Here is a 24,013-nt window from a genome sequence, read left to right as displayed (position 1 = left end):
TGTCTGTATTCTTTCAAGAATACCTTATTTTTAACAAATAAAATAAAAATTGGGATTATAGATGGATGCTCAGTTTGCTCTTGGTACAAAATACCATGTATGTTCACAAACTTTAAATGTGCACATAGTCCTGACTATATATACTTCATAAATTAGAGGCATCAGTTGATTCTCCTCTGGGCTACAGACTGTTCAACTAGATGTCAGCTAGTTATATGCAAAGTGGCAGAGCCATGGATTAGATGACATTCTTTAGGAGTGGCTTGGATCACAGAACTAAAAAAATTCAAACCTACAATTAAGTACAGTCTCTTAATTAGTTGTTATTTTCATACACAATTAGCATTATATGGCATCCAAACAACCCTCTTGCAAGATTAACAGGCATTAGTTGAAGATAATATTAAGGTCAGTACTGTAAGTAGCATTATCTAGTCAGTTCTGTATCTCCCAGTAATGCATGCATGCTTGCATATTAGTAGAAAAGAACAGTCCACTGCTACTAGATTCTGTACAGAAGGGCCAGAGGGAACATGAACTGCCTATCATCTGGTGTAACAGTAACATAACCAGTTACGGGAGCTTATGCAGGAGTTCCACAAGAATTGTTCCATCCACTACAGCCCACCCACTGAGAGTACAGAATTGGAAGTATGTCTAGCTTCTTAAAATGAAAAATCTTAACAGCCATTAAACCAAATCCAAAAACCTGTCTGCATCTTTAAAAGTTGTGCTTAGAGACGAAATGTACTTCCAGTGACTTTAGAGTACAGGTATCCAGTTTTTGGCATACAGAGTCCAGTGACAGACCTTGAAGGGAACTAGAACGCTCATGGCCAAAATGTAGCACAGAAATCACAGTGTACTCTTGCCTCCCTTTCTTCCAGCCTAGAAGTCCAGAAGTAATATATCATCAAAGCATGGAAGGCTCATATTCTTCTTTAGTTTGGACTTGGCCTGTGATAGACCGTTTATACACTGGGAACTTCACTGCCCCAGCTTCCATGCAGGAACACAAATCGGGGTCGGATGAGGTGCACCGGGCCAAATGCTTCCCCATGTGAATGAAGGAAGAGGTGGGGCAACCTGCCATGACTAAAACTCCAGCCTGCAGCCTGGCATGAAACCTCCAGTGCATAAACGGTCATAGACTTGCAAAAAAGGTCTACCTCTGCTTCCTACCATTTAGGGCTACAGCTAATATTACATTTTAAAAAAGACTTTTTTTATGTATCCCAAATTTCTGTCTTTAACTGTTTGGCTACACTGAAGAAGAGTGAGAAATAGGGGAAAGAGGTCTTTTAAGTGGAGCCCGGGGGGGGAGAGGGGGGGAGAACAAAAAGGGAATCAGTGTTTTTAATACTTGAAAGCTAAGAATCAGTGAGTGGCGTATTTCATGCTCGCCATGTTTCACTGCCCAGTTTCTTTACAGACAATACAAGCAGCATGCACTAGAGATAAATACAAACCCAAGCACATGAGAATCTTACCACATCATCTGCCAAGGTTTTTATCTGAAGGTTCTATTCAAATCAAGAAAAGAAAAAGCATGTTACTCAGCACTTGAAGAAAACAAAGTGCTTTTCTCACACAATTTTAAGGCTTTTTACAATTCTTTTCTCAATGATGAAATAACCACCAGTCTCGTTAGACATCATACATGTAATATTTCCACATTTGCTTCCTGACCACCTTTTGCCAGGATATTTCACCATCCTTCATATTGCCATTATCAATCAATAGTGGCTTGCACAGAAAAAAAACAAAGAAGGTAAGAGCTTGGGCATATGGGAGAAAGAATACAAACCAATCAGAGAACAAAGAATATATTAAATAGGCTGTAATGTAAAATCATTCCAAAATGATTCTGACAAAGAAACAGGCTTTGAGAAAATAAACAATTTCTGTTGCTTTGTAGCCTAAACAATGAAGAAAATTTCAAAACCAAAATGTCTTCAGTTATGGAACCCACTATTATTGCTGTTGTTGAATTGTGCTGTATTATCCCTACAGTTTATGTAAACCGCCCTATACCTCATGGGAGGGTGTGATAGGTAGGTAGCTAGGTAGGTAGGTAGGTAGGTAGGTAGTCAAAATTCATTTTGACCGGACCAAAAGAGACATAATCCCACATTTTAAAAAATAAGGAGGTGCTAGAGGGGGGCACTGATTTGCATCACAACCAAGGGGGCTTCCCAATACTCATAGTGCCCCTCAGAGCAGCAATTTGCCCCAGGAGGAAATAGTTCCCAGGTGTGCACTTGTGTACTTGCCAATGGAGCAAACAGCACTATCAATGTGAGTCAATCACAGTAGAAAACCTATACACGGGATAAGAGTTTGTTGTTCTTTTAAGTGTACTCCCACACGGCAGCTTGATCCAAAATTGGGTCCCTTCCTTCACCATCATTACCAGCATTTTTTAAAGGAACAGAACGTGTTCTACCATTATTGGACCTTAAAAGCTTCAACAAAGGAACTTCCTGATTGTTTGGCTTAGCAGAGAAAGACGATTGAAGAAGAGGGTTAGCTTTCATTCTCTTCTCACTCTTAGTCTTCACCCCTTATTGCTAGAACCGTATTTTATAATTTGACAGCTGGTCCAGCTCAAAATGCCACAGAAGTGTTCTGGATGACCAGTTGACTTTACAAGATAAGGAATATTAGCACCTGATTCCTATTACTACTTACCTGATACTTGATACATTTAATCCCTTTACAACATGATGCAATACTGTATTTATGCATACATCCCAGGCATTTATGCATAAATGGGCAATTGTTGCTTAAGTAACTGTCACATTATATTGCTAGTGGAAACATTTACCTTGAAATGCCACTGTGGACTGAGAGGTTAAGTATTTTAAATTTAACACATCGGATGTACTTAATCACCAAAGAACTCATTGAGAATAGCTGATGTCTGTAGTACCTCTATGCCATAGGACAAATGTGTCTTTCTTTAAAAAAAAATAAAACCTTCAATTCCAAAAGTAATTTGTCATAAAGCATAAAGAGTTACTGTTAAGAAAAATCAAGGCGAAAAATAAAATCCACAAAGGAACAAATTCTTGAATCCTAGCCCTCCAAAAGATATCAAGGACTTCCATATCCAATTTTCCCACATCCCTATGTCAGTTACTTTCTGAATGAAACCTCATTTCTGCACTGGAGGCTTCATGCCAGGCTGCAAGCTACAGTTTGAGTTGGGGCAGGTTGCCTCACCTCTTCCTACTTCCCCAAGGGGGAGCATTTGCCCCAGTGCACCTCATCGACCCTGGATCTGTACTCCTTCACGGGATCCTGGACAACTAAGTCACCAGTGCGGAAATGGTTGGTTTATTCTAAGCAGTTGTGTCTGACAGCCAGACTTTGGACAGAAGACTAGAGTTGCAACTCTAGCTGTTCAACATGGGGATCTGCAGACTGAGAACATCTGCTGGGCCCACCCTCAGACGTCCTTCCATGACTGAACATATTTGATCTCCCCAGTGTTGTTGCTATTTATGTTGTGTTATAAATTGTTACTTGGTTGTTGTGATGTTGTATTGAAACTTGTATGTTATAGATTATTATAATGTTCCATGAAAAATTACATAATGTTCCATGTAAACCGCCCAGAGCTGTAAAGAATGGGCGGTATAAAAATCCAAATAAATAAATAAATCAAAAACTGTAGCTCTGCATTTGAACTAGAAATCTACTTAATTGCACTACTGATACTAAAGCTACAGTTTTGGGCACTTTTACCAGGAGGTCACATCCGCTGAAGTCAGATTTACCTTTGAGTATACAGATTTAGGATTGCCCGAGCCACCTAAACAAACAGTATGTTTTTCATACTGCTTTAAAGTATAAGTAAACTGATATTTTACTTTTAAGCCCATAGCAAACAAGAGAAAAAGCTGTTACAATACAACTTGCATTTCCTTTCTTTCAACTATGACTGATTAACTTCTCAAGTAACCAGAGAACACAAAGTCTTTAGTGTTCAATCAATGTTGCCATGTGAAAGCATACATAATTCAAGCTGTAACCAGTCAATTATTGTAGCTAGTATCCCTGAAGTATGACTTTTACTGAAGTGGAGCTCCATTAACAGCCTGAACTCTAATCTTGCTCTAATTGTAATACTGATGCAGATCTTTGTCTCAAATTCACTTTTAAAAGACTGAAAGAAAACATACTATGCTACCGTTTAAACTCAAGACTTCAGGATACTTAAGATATTAATATGCAAGACATAGTCCATTTCTCTGTGGAGCACACATACCACGAAATCTTAAAATTGCAATTGAAAGGAATAACAATTTCAGCAGTGGTCGGTCTTGTGGGGAAAAATCTTACCAATAGAAACTTGCACATTTCCCGGAATCCCCTCCACCCCATTTTGAAATAAAAGTGTAGAGGAGAGAAGAGCACAGCCATGTAGAAATTCTCATTTTTCCAACTAGATTTTCTGTTTCAGTTTTGAAAGGCATTATTCTAACGTTTCTTGTACGCACAAAATTAGCCTGTAACAAATATATTAAAAACGGACAATGCTGCATCACTAACCAATAAACTGTTGAATATCGACTCACATGCACACACAAGAGCCTTTTTAAAAACGCTTTAATCATTTTAAAATTGGTGGCAGTGGATTCTGACATGTGGAATTAACTCCAACTGCCCACTAGGAGTCTCCAAAGGACTAACAACTGTGTAATGCACCTTGAAAAATAGGGCAATGCTAAAAGCAGGGCAGTATTTCTAAGCCAACCACACCCACAACTTTTAAGAATTCACTCACACCAAGCCACAAGAATCTGTTTGTGGGAGGAAACAACTGTATACACAGCACCAAACATCATATTTAGTATAGCCACTACCCATGTAATGGGTAAGACCTCAAATTGTCCAATTATACTTTCAAAATACTACACAGGTTTGTAACTTGGGCAAGATGATGCTGGTGTCAAAATCATTTTGTTTTTCCCATGTAATACTGGTGCTATTCTCATGTTATGCTACATCATGTTTTCACCATGTTACTTATGCCATGGTACAGGGGTAGTCAAACTGTGACCCTCCAGATATCCATGGTATATGCCATTATGTTATTGTGTAAATCTAAATCTAAATAAATATTGCTCTTCTGTGTATTTCTAGGCTTTGATTTCTGTCACTGGTCATGCCTGCAGCAACACATTTAACATGCATTTTATCGGATCAATATGGGGCATTTTGATTTTCACCCTCGCTGCCTCAGTTTTTGACCTTTTGTTATTATTTGAATGTGTTGGCCTTGGATAGGACTCAACTGAGAGTGTGGTTGTCTGGTTGGTGTACAGCATACCCAATGCACCTCCAGGTGCCCTGCCAGCCCTACTGAAGGAGGCAGTGGCCTGGGCGCTACAGTTCCCCAGACTCTTAATTCTGGTCGACTTTAACGTCCATGCTGACCTGCCACCCTCTTGGAATGGGCTGGATCTAGTGTCAGCCATGGCAACACTAGGACCGATTATGCACTGGGAACTTTACTGCCCCAGCTCCCGTGCAGGAGCACAAATCGGGGCTGGATAAGGTGCACCAGGCCAAATGCTCTCCCGTGTGGGTGCAGGAAGAGATAGAGCAACCTGCCAAGACTAAAACTCCACCCTGCAGCCTGGCATGAAACCTCCAGTGCATAAACGGTCTAGGGCTCTTGCAGTTTGTTGTTGGCCCCAGCCATCAAGCAGGCCACACCTGAACCTTATTTTCGGTGCAGGGCTGAATGTGGATCTGATTTCAGCCATGGCCGTGCCATGGTCAGACCACTATGTCCTGAAGGCCCGGCTAAGGCTGCCACCCCCTCCTTAGCTGGGCTGAGCTGAAACCGGTCTGGGCCCAGTATACCTGAGGGACCGCCTCTCCACCTACACTCCCCAAAGAGCCTTGCGCTCTACTAGTTGCGCTCTACTACTTCCCACCTCCTGGTGGTCCCTGGCCCCAAGGAAGCCCACTTAACCTCAACCAGGGCCAGAGCTTTCTCCATTCTGGCCCCCACCTGGTGAGGAGATCAGGGCCGTGACAGAACCTAAACAGTTCCACAAGGCCTGCAAAAAGGAGCTCCACTGGGTCCCAGTAAGAGTTGAGCTGAGGCTCTTGCAATTACTATTTTCTAATGTTATTGTTATGATCATGTTATTACTGTTATCACCTGTTACTATATGTTATTTGTATCTTTTCCTGTTTCCTGTAAACTGCGCTGAGCCCTCGGGGAGGGCAGTATATATATAAACAAGCAAACAAACAAATAAATAAATTTGACTGCCCAAACGTTCCATCTCAAGTGGGCTCCCTGGTATACTGAAGAGCTCCGCAGGAAGAAACAGGAACTGAGACGACTAGAGTGAGTTTGGAGGAAGACTCGCAATGAAGAATCAAGAACATCTTATAGAATGCAGTTAACAGCCTATGAGATGGCGGTGAAGTCAGTGAAATGTAATTTTTACTCAACTAGCATCGCGTCTGCGAACTCACGCCCAGCACAATTATTCAGGTTAGTCCGATTAATAATAGCCAACTGGACATTAGCTTGAAACAGTTGAATTCAAAATTACAGCTGTTTTATTGCAAAGGAACTTCAAGAACGGGCTAGAAAGGGAGATTGCAGAAATGAAAGTTATTACAAAACTCTATACTATGTCATACCCTGGACTCAACAAGGACAAAGGTTTTTTATCTCACTATGCATGCTAACCTTGTTTAACTTGTGTATCCACATTCTTCACAATTTATTTTAATTGGGATTATGTGACTATTAGTAATATGTAACGTAATTTTGAATTCAAAACTCTGGTCCCAGGACAAGTTAGCTGCCAGCTCAGCTTCTACTTACAGGAATGTTTCACACTAGTATGGAGACAGATGGGGCAGCAATAAATGGTGGGGTGGAAGCCGCTGATCACTGGCATTGACAGTTTTAATTCTCATATGTTCTTGTGGACTACAAATGAATTCCAGGGGTCTGATCAGCTGGTTTAGCAAAGAATTATCATATAAAATATGTGTGTGGGGGAGTTATATTGTAAGCCACTTTGAATCTCCTCTGGGGAGAAAAGTGGGATATAAATGCACTAAATGATTAAATGATATGGCTGTATTTGGATGCTGTGACATAGTTTACGAATGTAAGAGGATTAACTTTTGCTTATATATTCCCACTGTCACGATGGTAGTTCATAGTCTGACGAAGAGTGCTTTCACTCGAAAGCTCACGCCTTGAATAAATCTTTGTTGGTCTTAAAGGTGCTACTGGACTCCGATTTTAAAGGGTTCAGGTTATTCAATGTCAACTTCTAATTCTTAATCAGTCTCAGTTAACATCCAATTCTTAACTCAGTCTCAGCTTTTCTGTTGGAGTCAGAGTCAGAAGAACTCTGCTGTTCCCTTCTCTTTAGACCAGTGGTTCTCAATCTGGGGGTCGGGACGCCTTTGGGGGTTGAACAACCCTTTCACAGGGGTCGCGGCAGGGCAAGCAGCTTGGCCAGGAGGCGCCATCTACACAACAGCCTTGTGGGGTAGAACATTATCTGGAGCAGCACAAAAGAGCGAGATCAACATGGTGGAACAAGTGACAGAACTGAACTGAGGAACCCCGGGAAAAAAAAACAATTTATATACAATCATGAACAATGGATCTTCATGCCCTTGGTCAGTTTCAGTTTAATTTCTGTGAAAGAACACTTACATAATTTTATAGTTGGGGGTCACCATAACATGAGGAAATGTATTAAAGGGTCGAGGTATTAGCAAGGTTGAGAACTACTGATCTAGACCAGTGGTCCCCAACCTGCGGGCCGCGAAGGCCATGGCGCTGGGCCGCGGCTCCCTCTCCCCGCCCCCCTGCAGTAAAAAACTTCCCAGGCCGCAAGCTTGTGGCCCGGGAAGCTTCTTACTGCAGGAGGGCGGGGAGAGGGAATCAGGGCCGGGCCGCGCCCATGCGGGCGCAGCTCGATGCGCGGGCATTGCCCACAGATACGGCCCGATGCATGGGCGCGGACCGCGGGTGCGGCCCGATGCGCGGGCACAGCCCGCGGGCGCGGGCGCGGGCGATGCGTGGGCGTGGCCCGCGCGGCCACAGGCCGGGCCCCAATGCCTTGCCGGTCCCCAACCTCAGAAAGGTTGGGGACCACTGATCTAGACTATGTTGCCTTTTTCTGGCTGGGGTATGAGGCGTCTGAGTCATAGGTTTGCGCACTCCTCCACATATAAAAGTTTTAACATGGAAACTAGGCTAGACTCCTTTCCTCTGTCAAACTAACTCCGTATGTGAGGGATGGGGAGGAAGGTATTCCAGCATGTAATGTTCTACCTGTAATCTGAAGTAGATTAATAATCTATTATACTACGTCTTTCTTCATTATGTGATTAAAGCCTAAAATTGGTCCTAAGGATATGACTACCTTTTCAGGAGGGGAAAGACTATAAAAAGATTTATGCAATTTATAATTGCTATTAATTTATTAACCAAAATTATCAAGAAACACATTTTCCATTAAGAAAGTTTAAAGCATCTTGGAATTTTTAGTGAAGAAAAAATGGGAAAAAATGGCATAACAGAAGTTTATACAATTATACATGAAGTGGAAAAAGTAGATACAGTGTTTTCTCCTAGAACTCAAGAGTTAACCAATGAGGTAAATGTGGAATATGGGACAGAAAAAAATAAATATTTCGTTACTCAATGAGTAATCAAATTATAGAATTCACAGCTAGTGGATATAGTGATGGCTATAACTACAGATGGCTTTAAGAGAGAATTAGACAGATTATGGTGGATAAATCTATCAATGGCTACTACCCATTGTGACTGAAGTCACATACCGAAGCTGAGCTGAATACCAGAGCTGAAAGGCAACATAAAAGGACTGTGTGTTGTTCTGCTGGTTGTCCAGGGTAGTTGCCGTGTGTTTTTTGATGTGCTGTTGTTAAGCTCTGAAGTTTGGTCCATGTGGTTTTGATCAGGGTGACCCTATTGGGCACTACGACCAACAAGGTCTCAGCAGCCTGTTCCTAGGTTAAGATGGCCCAGAGGGCACGGCCACCAGCATTGTCTGCTCCATGCAGATTGATCCTCAGTCGGGGTAGTTCTGAGAGTGCATTCCCAGGGATTAAAAGAGCCTGCAGTATTGGTCTCACAAAAAGAACCATCATTATCATGCTCCTTCGCAGCCATCCCAAATGACTGAATAGTTGGGGTAGAGAAAATGGCTGCTATGGGAAAGGAGTCTTTTACTCTCTTCCCCGAGCCTAAAACTAGCACAGAGCAAGGCATGGGAAAAGAAAGTGTAGGAAAAGGATGTAGTATAGAAGGTATAAGGCAGAAGGGAACGAGGAACTAAGGAACAGATAAGCAGAAGACAGATAAGCAAAAGATAAGCAGAAGACATTTCCTGTCAAGGCGGGAAAAGAACTGAAAGATACGTTACGTCCACCAAGGAGACAGGAAGAGGAAGAATTTTATTCCTGCCTTCCATAAAAAGTGGTGGGAGGCACACAATCAAGATGTCCTCCTGACTCGGAGAATGGTGCAGTAAATCCATTCGGTTTCTATTGTAGGAAAAGTAGGGCATAAATAAAAAAACCAAAATAAGCCTTTCAACCACGTGTCCTTCAATGTGTACCAGTGGCACTTTGGTTGAGTTATATTTTCTTTCTGAAATTCACATACAGGTGGAGTTCTAGAGGACATTAATATCATTTGATGAGAAACAAATATGAGTATTAAGCATACATCAAGTAAAGATGTCAGCTGATGCATCACATACACTTGTTCACTTATAAGTCTCAAGTTCAACATTATTTATTCCAGGCAAGACAACAAGGACTGCATCTTTGAAATCTACCGTTGACCACAGATTATTTGTATTGTCTCAAATGCAAACAACAAGGCCTTTGGATGCAGCCACCAAGCTTCCAATTTCCTCTACTAGTTTTTATGAATATGACTCTGAGACATTCAACAGCAGCTACACCAAGGTGTTCCAAGGCTCCACCAGTGATTGTAGCTGAAGATCAGTTTAAAAATCTCGGAACTAAAATAGCCAGCTTCAAGAATATATACTATTTTGTCTAGGTTTACAACTTTCAACACTTCTAGTAATGAAGAGAATACAAAAATAAGATGTGTCTTCTATACAGTATTTTCCCCCACATGGCTGTGGAGACCAGATCCAGGCTTATAGGATTCAGACTCACAGATGTCAGTGTAAACATCTGAGGAATTAAATACAAACTCCTTTAAGAGCATTACAGAACAAATGCAGGTAACCTCCACAAATTGTTTTTCAAAAGGCAAAATTAGAGAAATCTGCTTGTTTTAAAAATAAAATTATTCATTAAAGGCAGTGCACTAAAAATCAACATCACTAAATGACCTGAAACAAAATTATTCTGCGCCATTTTCTTGCCTAATTTACCAAGCTAATTTTTACTATAAACAGATGCCAGCTTTATTTTCTTTGCTTTTTTACGTTTAGTGGCACTTGTATTAAAGTCAAGGTGTGGCAGCATCAAAATCAGAACATCGATGAGCTGGATTACATTCAGACGATTAAACAAACCATTTTTTCTTTAAGCTTAAAAGAAGTTTAGGCAACCATCTCGGTGGTATACACTTTTCTACCATATACCCAGAGCAGAAATTGATTCCTCCCCCTTTCCCCCCGATTTGGAATAAACTACAGTTTGTCCAGTCCTCCAAACTGGACTAAACAACCAACAGGCCGAACAGGCAAGAATAGAAAACTGTCTGTTTTAATCTTTTTCAAAAATAGAAAGTGGCTGATCTTTGTATGGGGAATGAATCGGCAAGCACAAAGACTTATAAACCTTGTTCCTGGACTGGAAAAAGAATGACCAGTTCAGTCATCCAAACAGAGCATAAAACTACAACCAAATACCTAAAGTCACGAATCACATAGCAACCATGAAATAAGGTGCCATATAATGAATCTGTATTCCTAGAACTTTACTAATCTTACAGGTGTTTGCCGTCATCCTCCCAAATCTGGTTAGGGCAGCATAATTAGTTTCAGTGCTATGAGATTATTGAGCTTCAACCATCTGTGTTCACAGCATGAGATATTCATACCACCTTAGCTTCATTTCCTAAAACTGAAGAGAGAGTTCAGACATTTGTATTCCATGTAGAGCTGAAACACTCTTACAGCAATTTCTCCAGTTTTCAGTTACTGGGTGAAATACTTCCATGGAAAACCTAAAGACACTGGCATGTTCCAGTCAACTCATATACCACACAACAACTGCCATAGTGATTAGCATGCCATATTCATTTAAAGTTAGCCAACTGACATTGTCTGATCCTTCTCCACTGATTCTTGCAAGGTAGAAAATATTTATGCATCAGTGTTCTACATTCTACTCTCTGTAGCAATGGGATATGTTGCTAAGATAATGGTGTCAACATATATTGTTAAGACACCAAATTGGATAGGGATTGTCTGCTATACTATATAGCAGTGGTCCCCAACCCCGGTCCGGGGACCGGTCCGTGGATCAGTCGGTACCGGGCTGCGGCTCCTCCTCGTCCTCCTCCCCAGCTGCTGCCTTGGGGGCTGCCCTGCCACTTTGGTGCTCTCCAGCAGCTGCCATGGCTGGGGCTCCATCTCGGCGTGGCACTGCGCAGCTGCTGCTGGCAGCACTCCCCAGTGAGTGGCGGGATGTCAGGGGCGCCGGCGGGAAAGCAAGTGGAGCAGGGGCTCAGGTGGCGGTGGCGACATCCCTCGGCAAAACACTACTGCCCCGGGCCTCAGTAAAATTGTCAAGCGTTGACCGGTCCCCGGTGATAAAAAGGTTGAGGACCACTGCTATATAGAATTAGAACCAGAAGGAATCAGAAATAATTTAGGCCACTTACCACTCCATACACCCAGCAGCACCTTATGAGCTCTGGCCTCCATTGTCACCCAATAGGAAAGAGGCAGCGACAGGACTTTGCCCGCAGACTCCTGCTGGGAGGGAGCCTGTGGAGGAGTTTGGAACCTCCCTGTGGGCCACAAAGCCCTGTCGCTGTCGGTGGGGGGGGGGGCTTTACACTCCCTTTAGCCCGCTTTGCGGGCCAAAGGGAGCCACGGCCACCCTCTCACCCCCTCCTGCCTGCCTCCCCTTTCAAATTCCATTTTTTAAATGAGCTTTGATAATACTAGTTTGCTATAATACACAATTAACTGAAACTCTGAAGGTTCCTTTTGACAGGACAGTATGGAATGAAACATCAGATTCACCTGGAGGTTTCTTCTCTCCAGTAGGGCGAAGTCATCCAGAGTGGTTAAATCATGCCTTTGTTCGCCTAGGTAGGGCAATTGTAATGCTAATTTCTTGTGGCCACCTAGTTGGTTCCCAAGCCCTACTGCATTCTCATATAATGTCAGGCTGTTCGTTCTTTGCTGTTTATACTTCCTTTGCCAATATTTTATTTTAATGTAATTTATTTGCTTGTGTGAATGCACACTCTATCCCTTGGGTGGGTTGTGGATGACTTCGCCCCACTGGAGAGAAGAAACCTTCAGGTGAGTCCAATGTTTTGTTCTCCTACAGTGGGGCCAAAGTCATCCAGAGTGGTTAGCAGAAACCAAACTGTGCTGAGGGTGGGAGACTACATGTTGCATTCACTCTAGAGTTATTTGTTGCAGGACATAACGGCCAAAGAGAGACCAGTTGGTCTAAGTGGTAGTGTCTCATGAAGGTGGACAAAAGGACCATGTAGCCACATGGCAGATGTCCACCACAAGTGCACTGATGGAGAAGGCCACAGATGACGCTGTGGGGCATGTGGAGTGTGCCGTTATCTTCACTGAAGCAATCTTGCTCTGGACTTCATAGGCCTTGATAATGCAGTGTTTGAACCCATTGGGTGATGTTGGATGAAGAAACATTCCAATCACATTCCAAATTACATCAGCCCCACTGTTGGAGAACTGTCCCGTCAGCACACATGAAGTCCATAGGGAGGGGGCATTAAACCAAAGAAATATAGGCTTTTGAGAGTGATGAGGAAAAGAAGAATTCAAGTCAGGGAGTTCAGATAATTAGCTCCAGACAGGATCACCAACAATCTGAGAATCTCTGCTGTTGATTTTTGCTCTTGGTGTACTGTGCGGAGTGCGGACTTCTAATCTGGCATGCCGGGTTTGATTCTGCACTCCCCCTTATGCAGTCAGCTGTGTAACCTTGGGCTCACCACAGCACTGATAAAGCTGTTCTGACCAAGCAGTGATATCAGGGCTCTGTCAGCCTCACCCACCTCACAGGGTGTCTGTGGTGGGGAGAGGAAGGCAATTGTAAGCCACTTTGAGACTCCTGATAGAGCTGTTCTGACTGAGCAGTGATGTCAGGTCTCTCTCAGCCCCACCTACCTCACAGGGTGTCTGTTGTGGGGAGATAAAAGGGAAGGTGATTGTAAGGTGCTTTGAGACACCTTTTGGTCAAGAAAAACCAACTCTTCTTCATGTTTTTAATTACAGACTATTCCAAGTGTCCTGACAAAATGCCAGTATATAATTGCATTTAAAACATTTTAAACCAAATCATTTGCACACCTTCCAAACAGACCATGGTCAAATCTCCCTTAAACATTTCCATTGGAGAAAGCCTCTGCACACAATTCAGCTTTCCTATGATTAAACAGGATTATTTGAAATCTCAAACTCAAACATAGGTCTTTTGCCCTCTTCTATTTTACATTTGAAACTGATATACCAATTGACAAAACAATACAATTCAGAACAAACTAGATTTCTAATGAAAAGTTTAAACAAAGCCCACGCATTTCCCTCCCTCCTATTTGGACTCTCAGTGCTTCTGCACGCTAGACCTGATTTTACTACTGCACTGTGGAGATGGGGAAGGTGGAGAGACACAGAGAGGTATTTTTCTTTTTAAGTTTTCTTTACCCCACCCCTCAATCACACTACAACGAAGCAGAAAATGGGACTTTGTGTGTTCTGAAGAATTACTTTGTTTTCTATCGCCAACATTTATCATAAAAGGTAATCCACTTTTTATTTATAATTGGCAGAAGATAGGCAGACATAGAGACCGAGGGTAACAGTAAGACAAATCTAAAGGTATACATTAAGAAATTAAAACAAAGTTTGAGTCCAGTGGCACCTTTAAGACAAACAACATTTTATTCAGGGTATAACTTTTCATGTTCACAGCACATTTCCTCAGACACAATGAAAGAGGAATTGCATGTCTACACACACAGGCAGAGGGTGGATCCTGAATTAGTATACAGACAATTTCCCAATCTCAAACAACACCTCACCCACAATAGTACAACATCTACATTGGTCTTAAAGATTCCACTGGACTCAAACTTTGTTTTACAGCTATTCACCTGCATCTATTAAGAAATTAAGTACTTTAAAAGAACGTATGAATATTTAAACCAGTAATCATTATATAGGTCCATATTCTTGTTTTCCACAGTTTTCTACCATAACTACAGTATTTGCTGGTATAAGACTACTTTTTCCCCCTGAAAAACATGCCTCCAAGTGGGGGGGTCGTCCTATATGCCAGGTGCACTTCAGTTGGGATAGACATAGTTGCCCATAGTGGCCCATAGTACTGTAATGTAATGTAACAAACTCTATATTTTGAGTGGAAATGTTGAGGGGGCCGTCTTATACGCCCAGTCGTCTTATACGCCGGCAAATACGGTAGATGTGGCAATTGCTTTGCTAGTTCTTTACCCAATATGGAAAATGGTTGTTCAACCATTTTCTTTAACCTCTACTCCAAGCTAGCATTCACAAAAATTTGTTTGCACTGCTCTGAAGGCTTCCTTATAGTCAGGCCCTTCTTTGGCTTATCCTGTATCTTAAAAGTACTGAAATATGCATGAAACTAGCAATTCCCCACTTCTCAGTACTGTTTGCTGAAGATTCTGGAGAAGGATGCCAAGGTGCCTAGCCTGAAAGTCCTCAACCTTCAGGTGATATTTGTGCTCCATGCCTGTCTTCCCCACAGTTCCCCAGCCTTCTTTCAAACAGCTCCTTCTCTGCTGTATTCCCTCCTTGGCTCTTTCAAAAGCTTGGGGAACTGATCAAAGGCTACCTATGCATTACAAGTCCACTGTTTGCTAATCCTGGTCTTAATTAGTATAGAGTACAGTAACATGTCAATACAGTACAGTACAGTAACAAAATAAACGGCCAAAAGATTATTAAACAGATTGCAAGCTTGATACTGTTTAGATCAAAGTTCCCCAACATGATGTCCATGAGCTGCATTATGCACATCAAGGTTTCCAGAAATGTGGGTGGAGCCCATGTAATACACAACTTCTAGTTGGCTCCCCCCATTCAAAGGAAATTGCTCCCATGGCTGCAAAATGAAGAGGGAAGTATTGCATTTTTTCTCTTTCTCCTGAGGCAGTAATTTTAGTATTTGGCTCTGATTCCTGTGCTAGGCATCTTGGGGCTATTTCCTGTTTTCCTCCTTGAAAGACTCCACAGCCTGTCCCCTTTTCCTGCTTCATTCTCACTTTCCAACCCAACAGCAAACCTACGTTTATGTGTATCTTCAGATACCCCTTCCTCATTGTCTCTACCCACAAAAACTATAACACATTAGTGCAGTGCTGACCATTGGGCCAGGCACACATGCATGATGGGGAACCCTCAAGAATTTATGGGGGGTATCTCACTTTCTCCTGTATTCCCCTCTCCTCACTATTTCCTCTTTCCCTCCTCCTCAAAACCACCATATCCTTCCCACTTTTCCTGCCTCTCTCCTTCTCAGCCATTCACCAAACTACCTTTTCTCTGCCTTCCCCCCTTAGCTATATTGATTTATTTACTTAATTTATACCCCTACTTTTCTCCACAGTGGGACTAAAGCCGCTTACTCTATCCTCTTTTATCCTTCTAAAAGCAATGTGAGGTTGATTAGGCTTAAAGTATGTTACTGCTCCACAATCACCCTGTGAGCTTCCACAAAAAGATGGAGATTCGAAGCTGGGTCTCCCAAACTGTGCTCTGAAGTTCTAACTGCTACACCCCTCTGGCTTTCCTAAGGTGGTTGCCGTTGACCAGTAGCAAGAAGCAAGGCTGAGGTGAGTCATGCAATTCAAGTAGTATTGAGTCATTCCATCACTGCTGCCAGATCCATGCCTGGCTCTGGTGTCTCCTCCCTCAAAGGCCAAAAAAGCCCTTTAAAAGGGCTTTTATTGAGAGAAAACAACCCTAGAATGATGTGGCTGCCTAGAAATGACCATCGAAGGAGGCAATTTCTTAAGCTATAGGAACTCCTTTCATCATTTGGTTGTTATGGTTATTTTTAAATCAGGTTTGTAGAAATGTCTTGCTTATTCATAGCTCCAATCACTGGATTTAAGTATTCTCAGATATGATCCGTTTGACTATTAGAATACACAATGAGGATGATAAGGATCACTCTTATCATGACCCCCTAGGGTTCTGTGAATGATTTAAGATTATGGTAACATACAGTAAACAAAAATAATGAATCCCCAAAGTTTTCTTTTTCTTGGTTTATTCTTGTTTCCATTTTTCTGAAATTTGAACAGAAAAGTTAAACTTTTACACCTAATACTGAAAGAAACATTAAATGAGAACTTACCGCATATGGCTAATATAGCGTAATACAGATATAAAGGCAAACTGCTGTAAACTCTAGAAGTACAGTCCTAAACTGCTGTAAACTAGAAGTACAGTGCTGTCCTAAACAGATTTACACTCTTCTAAGTGTCAAAGGATTTAAAAGGGTACAATTCTAAGGACTCCACTTTTTGAAACTTTAATATGCATTAGACCAGGGGTAGTCAAACTGCGGCCCTCCAGATGTCCATGGACTACAATTCCCATGAGCTCCTGCCAGCATTCGCTGGCTTCTGGGAATTGTAGTCCATAGACATCTGGAGGGCCGCAGTTTGACTACCCCTGCATTAGACTAACCTAAACACACTGACAAGCTCCATTTATTTAGCAACATTTTAAAAAACTAGAAGAGATCACCATTCTTACTAAATTTATAAATTCACTTCCTTTTACGAGGACTGATGCAGAAGCAGGAGATGTGAAAGTGCTCATTTCCAAATTGCAACTGGGTAGTCACACTTCTAAGTCAAGATGTGGCTATTAAGTGGTCTGAATTTGATAAGTTCTGTGCTAGACGATTGCCAAGACAACTTCTTTAAGGGCCAAAAATAAACTTTCTCTTCAGAAACACAGTCCTTGAACACCTACAAATGGACCTGAACTTTAGATCTTAAGAATGGTTCATGGAGATGTCTTTAAAGTAGTTCACATTTTGACTTTGCCTAATATTGTTTTAATTCTAAACTCTACCCCCCAAAAAATATGGAGCAGCACTGAACCATACCACTGCCAAATTAATAACTATTCTGTTGTAAGATGAAAAAGACCAAGTCAGACAGTGTTCATACGACAAGATGTCACCTATCAAATTTTCTATTACCTGAAATATAGGTAAAGGTAAAGGTATCCCCTGTGCAAGCACCGGGTCATGTCTGACCCTTGGGGTGACACCCTCTAGCGTTTTCTTGGCAGACTCAATACGGGGTGGTTTGCCAGTGCCTTCCCCAGTCATTAGTGTTTACCCCCCAGCAAGCTGGGTACTCATTTTACCGACCTCGGAAGGATGGAAGGCTGAGTCAACCTTGACCTGAAATATAGCATATTTCAAAATCAGAGCAAGTTCATATTGGTTTGCTGGGTTTAAGCATCCCAAGAGTAAAGAAAGATATACTATTTTAGCTTTATATGGATGGTTAACTATAACTAGGTCCCTATCCAAGAGGTTTATAAAACTAGTTCAAATACTACATAGTTAACAGAGGAAAAGGTAAGCCTTTGAATTAATTAATTAATTCATTCATTCATTCATTCATTCATTCATTTATACCATCCTTCAGGGTGGTTTACATAGAACTAAAAACTATACATAAAATCATAAATATAATAACTCATATTAATATTATTAACTGATAATAACAAGGTAACAGTATAACATTAAACAATAGTAATACAAACAGGTCCAGGAGTCTTGGTGGATTTCTAGCAGGGGAGGGGGGGCAGGGGCCCTGCAAATGTTGATTGTGCCTGGCCTTGGCCAAATTCCTGGTGGAAGAGCTCCTTTTTTGCAAGCCCAGCAGAACTGTTACAGAAGTGGTTCTATGTGAACAACAAACAGTACTTGGCCCACAACTGCTATGTTCAATAGGCAGCGCGCATAGTAAATAGCTTTGGCAGCTTTGCACAAGACACCTTGATTCTAGCCTTGGAAGAACAACAGACATTTAAGAACAGGAAGAGGAAACTAACAGTCACTCACACTTCTAGAACATGCTTCCACAAAATGGGTATCAACAAGAGAGAGACTGGCAACTAACAAAATGCAGCCCCACCCTTTATTCAAGTATGTGGTGTTGTGCTGCAGTGTCTAGGAGAAAGGAAACTATGACTCATCTTGGTCGGCAGCACCATGATGGCCACTCAATTCCAGAAGAACTAGCTTAGTAAACACCTGGGTATTCAAAGCAGCTGTATATCTCTTTCCAAATAGGGTTACATTGTTTAAAATGTATATAAGATTTCCTGTAGTAAATGGTGACCCACGGGTGGTTACTTTTAGCTTTAAGCAACTGCTTGAAAAGGCAGCCTCTCACAGAGAGTCACAGGCAGGAAACCAGAGCATTGCAAATGCAACAAAGTTAAAAACTTAAATTGCACCAGCCCCAAACCTCGTGTATCATTCCTTCCCCTTAATACTGCCACACTGAGAGTTTGCTGAGACTGTTTTCTACTTGTTGTCCTATGCAAGTATTCTGGAGCACAAGATGTTGTGATTAAACACACTAAGCTATTACAAGGCTAAGCTAGGGTGCCCTGCGAGTTGTAGTGGTTAACCAGCGACAGTCTCTAATTTGGAAAACTGGGTTTGATTCCCTACTCCTCCACATGCAGCCACCTGTGTGACATTGGGACAGTCACAGTTCTCTTAGAGATGTTATCACAGAGCACAATAAACTCAGAGTCCACTAGCACCTTAAGACCAACAAAGATTTATTCAGGGCGTGAGCTTTCGAGTGCAAACACTCTTCCCCAGACTACAAATTCCTGTTGTGTGACACAATCTACTGATGTAGCAGAATTGATTTTTGCTATATATTCCCTGTCATGTAAGGAGTTCATAGTCTGAGGAAGAGTGCTTGCACTCGAAAGCTCACGCCCTGAATAAATCTTTGTTGGTCTTAAAGATGCTACTGGACTCCGAGTTCATTGTGCTATTTCGGACCAACACGACTACCCATTTGAATCTATCACAGAGCGGTTATTTTAGAGCTCTCTCGGCCCCACCTCCCTTGAGGGGGTCTGTTGTGAGGAGGGGAAGGGGAAGGTGTTTGTTTTGGATTTCCTTTTGGAAGTAAACAACAGGGTATTTTTTAAAAGCTCTTAATCGTCTCAAGTCATTTGGCAATAGTATCGAAACACGGAAGACTATCCTAAGACACTCTTAGTGCATCTCTCTTGGACCGATTACAATTTAGGGTTGCCATCTCAGTCTGCCCCACTTTTTCTCTGGGCAGTGATGGCCTCTTCAGAACAAGGTGTGTTAAGCTCATTGGTTTCAGTGGATTCAAATGGGTAGCCGTGTTGGTCTGGAGTAGCACAATAAAATCAGAGTCCAGTCGCACCTTTAAGACCAACAAATATTTATTCAAGGCGTTTTAAAGGTGTTGGTCTTAAAGGTGCGACTGGACTCTGATTTTATTGGTTTCAGACTTTGAGAAACCTATTCAGAGCAGAGTCTGCACTTACTTTCTTTATTCCATTGTCAATCCTGTTGAATTCATATCACTTTGAACTCGGGTCTTCCTCTCCCCCCCTCCTCCCCATTGAAACAGGAAAGTCTTCTGCACGTGGTTAGGGTAGTTCAGAAGGGGGGGGGGAGCCAAGCCTCTTTCTTTCTTTTCTTGAAGGGGTGGGGGGAGAGGAGTCAGGCAGGGAGCCTCTTTCTTTTCTTGGAGGGGAGGGGGAGAAGATCGAAAAAGGCAGGGAAGGGAGGAAAAATCCAGGACCGACAGAAGTTGAGAGAAATTAGGGGCTTCTCCTTTAAGGCCAGTTTGTCACATGACCAGGTGTGGCCTATCAGAGGTTCTCTACCACAGAGCTTGGTTTCCCAATCCGGATTTGAAAATATATTGAGCATTAAAAGCACTCCAAGATATTGCACAATAAAGGTAGGGTCACTCCGGATCAATCCTTCTTGCTGCAGAAGGAAAATTTAAATCGCCCAAAATCCAAACGGAAATCGCATTCTGTGTAGAGGCCAGGGACTGAATCGATCTGGGGTTGGAATAAAAGCTCCATGCAGTTTACACCCTGTATTCCCTTCCCTGCAGGAAGCACATTATTTGGGCTTCTCACCTTGCATCTTTCAAAAAAAAATTTCAATCATAATATTTGGTATTAAGCCTTAGACTCCCGACTGCAAGGCACATGTAAACACGACAGCATCCTGAACACTATCCACATGGGTAATCGCACTTTATGCAATACCCAGCATAGAGTGTTACCTCTAATTCACTCTCTCCTCACTGCTGTCTTCTTGGTTTCAAATTTTAGATTGCAAGACAGGTTTTCTGCTACAAACCTGCACAACCCCCTGGGATTCTCTCATGTTATTATCTTGTTAATGTTGTTGTTATAATGTTATTGTTATTATCTCCTGTTGTTGTCATATGTTATCTGTATCATCTTTCCTATTCCCTGTGAACTGCCCTGAGCCTTCGGGGAGGGCTGTATATCCTTAACACTATTTCACTCCCTTATATATTTGGGAAACAGCCCCTTGGGAGGAGACTGTCCAGGGCCCCGTCTGTCCAGGTCCACCCTGATTGGCCCTCCCCCTCCAGCTCCCACCCTCCCTCTTTGCCTGCTAGAAGCCTTGTGGCTGCGGCCTCCATTGTTGCCCACGAGGACAGAGGCAGCAATAGGGCTTTGCAGCCCGCAAAACCCTGTCACCACCAGTGGGGGGGGGGGTTTCTACTCCCTTTAACCCAGGAACTGCTCTCGCTGCAGCAAGAGTGCTTGCTGTGCCAAAGGGAACCGTGGCCACCCTCTCACACCCTCCTGCTTTGATACTAATAAATAAATAAATAAATAAATAAATATTGACGGTACTACTCGCAATGCAATACATGAAACTACCCTTAAGTCAAGTTCAAAGTGCATCTAAGAGATAAGCAAGAAGGAAAGTGCATGTGTGGTGCCAGGTTCAGCCACCACATGTCCTTGGGGTACTCAATAATACCCTTTTATTTAATGACTTATTATAGACTCCCCTTGTACCCACTAGGGACCCAAAGCAACTTACAGCATTTTCTTCCCTTCCATTTTATCCTCATAAAAACCTGTGCGGATTTATTTCAAACATTTTATACTACCTTTTCACCTAAGGCGGAGAACATTTTTAAAAAATTAAGCAAACAATTAAAATAATTAAAAACATATAAACAAACAACACCAGAAGGAGGGCAAGTAACAATTATTGAGCGTATGCCAAACAAAACATAAAATGCCTTCACCTGCTGGCAAAAGACACAGATAGAGGGAGACAGATGAATTTCCCTGGAGAGGAAGTTTCAAAGTTTTGGGGGCCATTACTGACATGGACATTTCTTGGGTAGCCACCTGCCTAGCTTCAGATAATGGGGGTAACCGAAGCAGGGCCTCTCAGACTGTATGGGTAGGTCCACATAGAACAAATAGCAAAAAAGCCCGTTGTATTTCAAAATACAACAGGCACTAGAGCCCCCCCCCCAGCCCCAGGGAGCCCAGCTGAGGCCCAAAGAGGCCTTGGAGGGCATTCTTGGGATGGTAGGGGAGGGAAGCACGGTGGGGAAGGGCCTCGGCGAGGAGGAACGTGCGCTGCAGGCGGCCGCTCCAGGGGCCGTCCCAATCTGGACGTGCCCAGCTTTGCTGACCCAGACACCACCCGGACAGGGTGGCTCTTTGTGACCTGGACAGGCTGCCTACATGGCTGCTTCTAAAATATAAGAGCTACCAATGGTAAGGATGTGCACCATCTTGAGCCATGTGTTTGAGGAGAAAGGTGATTTAGAAATATTTTTAGAAAATTAATACCTCCAAACCAACTTATCTGACATCACACAATTCATCCTAATGCCACCCAAAAACCACCTACTTTGGATGACAAAACTTTCTTCTCCTAATACGTTTCCTTATGTGATACTGAAAACAAGACTGCCACTTTTTTCCCAGACAAGGCTCATGTGCCTTTAACAGTTGCATGCCTAGATTTTAACAGACAGCTGACAGATAACGTGTTTTTTGGCAATAAATTCTGCAAATTCTGCAATCGCTAAACTACTATCAGATCTAGGTAATAAGCTAGAAGGAAAATGGTTATCTGGACAAAGTTGTCATCATATTTTGCTTTAGACATGCTGAGACATATGAACTCTGCATGGAAAGCACGGCAAAGTTTTTACACCTCCAGAAAGAAACAACTTTTAAATATATACTTAGCAAGCACCTGTCAAAAACACAGGAGCCAAGCCATGGAAGAAAAACAGGTAGCAACTATTCCTAGTTAAGTTTCAGTCTCACTCCTAAAAGTAACTTCCTGTATTTATCTGTTTTTGGCAACTTTTTTTCTAACAGCCCTAATCCTGTTTCTTTACTGTTAATATAAAAAGTATCAACGCGCCCCACCCCAGATTCACTATTAAATATCAAAACATGTCAGTAACCACAAATTTTGACAAAAAAAATGCATGGATGCACAATGACATGACATAGCCATGTCGTGAAAATGCTGTTCTGAAGCATGGATCCATATGAATCATAAGGAGTTTTGTATTACATTGCTTCACACTCAGCATCAGATCACATACCATGGCCATAACAACAGACTGCATCACAAAAATCATATATCCACACTTTCATGGTAACAAAATGACACAAAAATGTCGTTCCAGAGCATGGACCCTCATGGCTTCTCAGGTTTTTTGTTCTGGGCCACTCCAAATTCACCATCAAATCAAATCATATATACTGTTCATAGGCACAGTTTGCCCCTGGCCACTGACGGGGAAACGGAGATGACCAAGTGGGGCTCCCGGGGGAGGGGAATGCCTGGTGCAGCCTGCCCAGGCCTCCGAGGGCCGCTTGTGCTTTGGTGGGCTGCAGCAGGCCCTTGCTGGTCGGAGGGAAGGGGGGTGAAGGGCCTGCATGGTGCAGCCCTTGCTGGTTGGAGGGGAGGGGGAGAGGTGCCTGCCGGGAAGCCCTCCAGCCCAACAGGATCCCAGGGGGAGGGGAATGCCTTTCCTTCCCGACCCAACAGGTGGCCTGACAGGGAGGGGGTGTGGCTCTCTCTTCTTCTCGCTCTCTTTCTTTCTATATTTCTCTCTGTCTCTTCTATATATCTCTCCTCCTTAATTTCTTCCCTTCCAGCTATGTTTCTGGCTAATACTCTCTTTTCCCTCTCTCTTATCTTCTCTTTCCCTAATCTCTTCCCCTCTCTCTTTGTATCTCTCTACCTTCATCACTCTCTTCCTTTCTACCTCCCTCTCTCTTGGTGGTTTTTTCCCCCTCCCCCCATTCTAGTGTCCATTGTATCAGCTACAACGGGCTTTAATTCTAGCTCTACATATAAATGAAAGGCTATGTGAATGGATTCTCCTTTCTGCACTCCTTAGTGCAAGGTGCATGTAAACATGACAGCAGCATTCTGAACTCTATCCATGTGGATAATCACACTTTATACAGTACCCAGCATAGAGTTTTACCTCTTTTATTGTGATCTCAGCTTGAGTGCAAGTCCTAGCAAGTAAAAACAAGACCAAAGAACCCCCCCCCCCAGAAAACCCCAGCATATATATACATAGCAGACAATAGTTCTCCCCACCAGTGTGCACAATTGGTTAGCTCAGATTAGACTGATTTAA

General features: G+C 42.5%; 1 protein-coding gene across 5 annotated transcripts in view; it reads right to left on the bottom strand.

Annotated features, from left to right (window-relative positions):
• Positions 1–24,013, bottom strand: part of DIAPH2 (diaphanous related formin 2) — a 420,337-nt gene that overhangs the window by 389,565 nt on the left and 6,759 nt on the right. For 4 of the 5 annotated variants that reach the window (XR_013226383.1, XM_077309067.1, XM_077309071.1 and 1 more), the window contains exon 2: positions 1,491–1,523. The exons of the other annotated variant lie outside the window; for it this stretch is intronic. Coding sequence is in view for 3 of the 4 variants with exons in the window: in XM_077309067.1 (XP_077165182.1) it covers positions 1,491–1,523 (33 nt within the window). In the remaining variant the exon portion in view is untranslated. The remainder of the gene's footprint in view (positions 1–1,490; positions 1,524–24,013) is intronic. 5 annotated transcript variants of the gene reach the window in all.

Source organism: Paroedura picta, chromosome 13, assembly GCF_049243985.1.
Source record: "Paroedura picta isolate Pp20150507F chromosome 13, Ppicta_v3.0, whole genome shotgun sequence".
NCBI lineage: Eukaryota > Metazoa > Chordata > Lepidosauria > Squamata > Gekkonidae > Paroedura > Paroedura picta.
The sequence above is the reverse complement of the archived record's forward strand: the minus strand, read 5'-3'. Positions and strand labels throughout refer to the sequence as shown.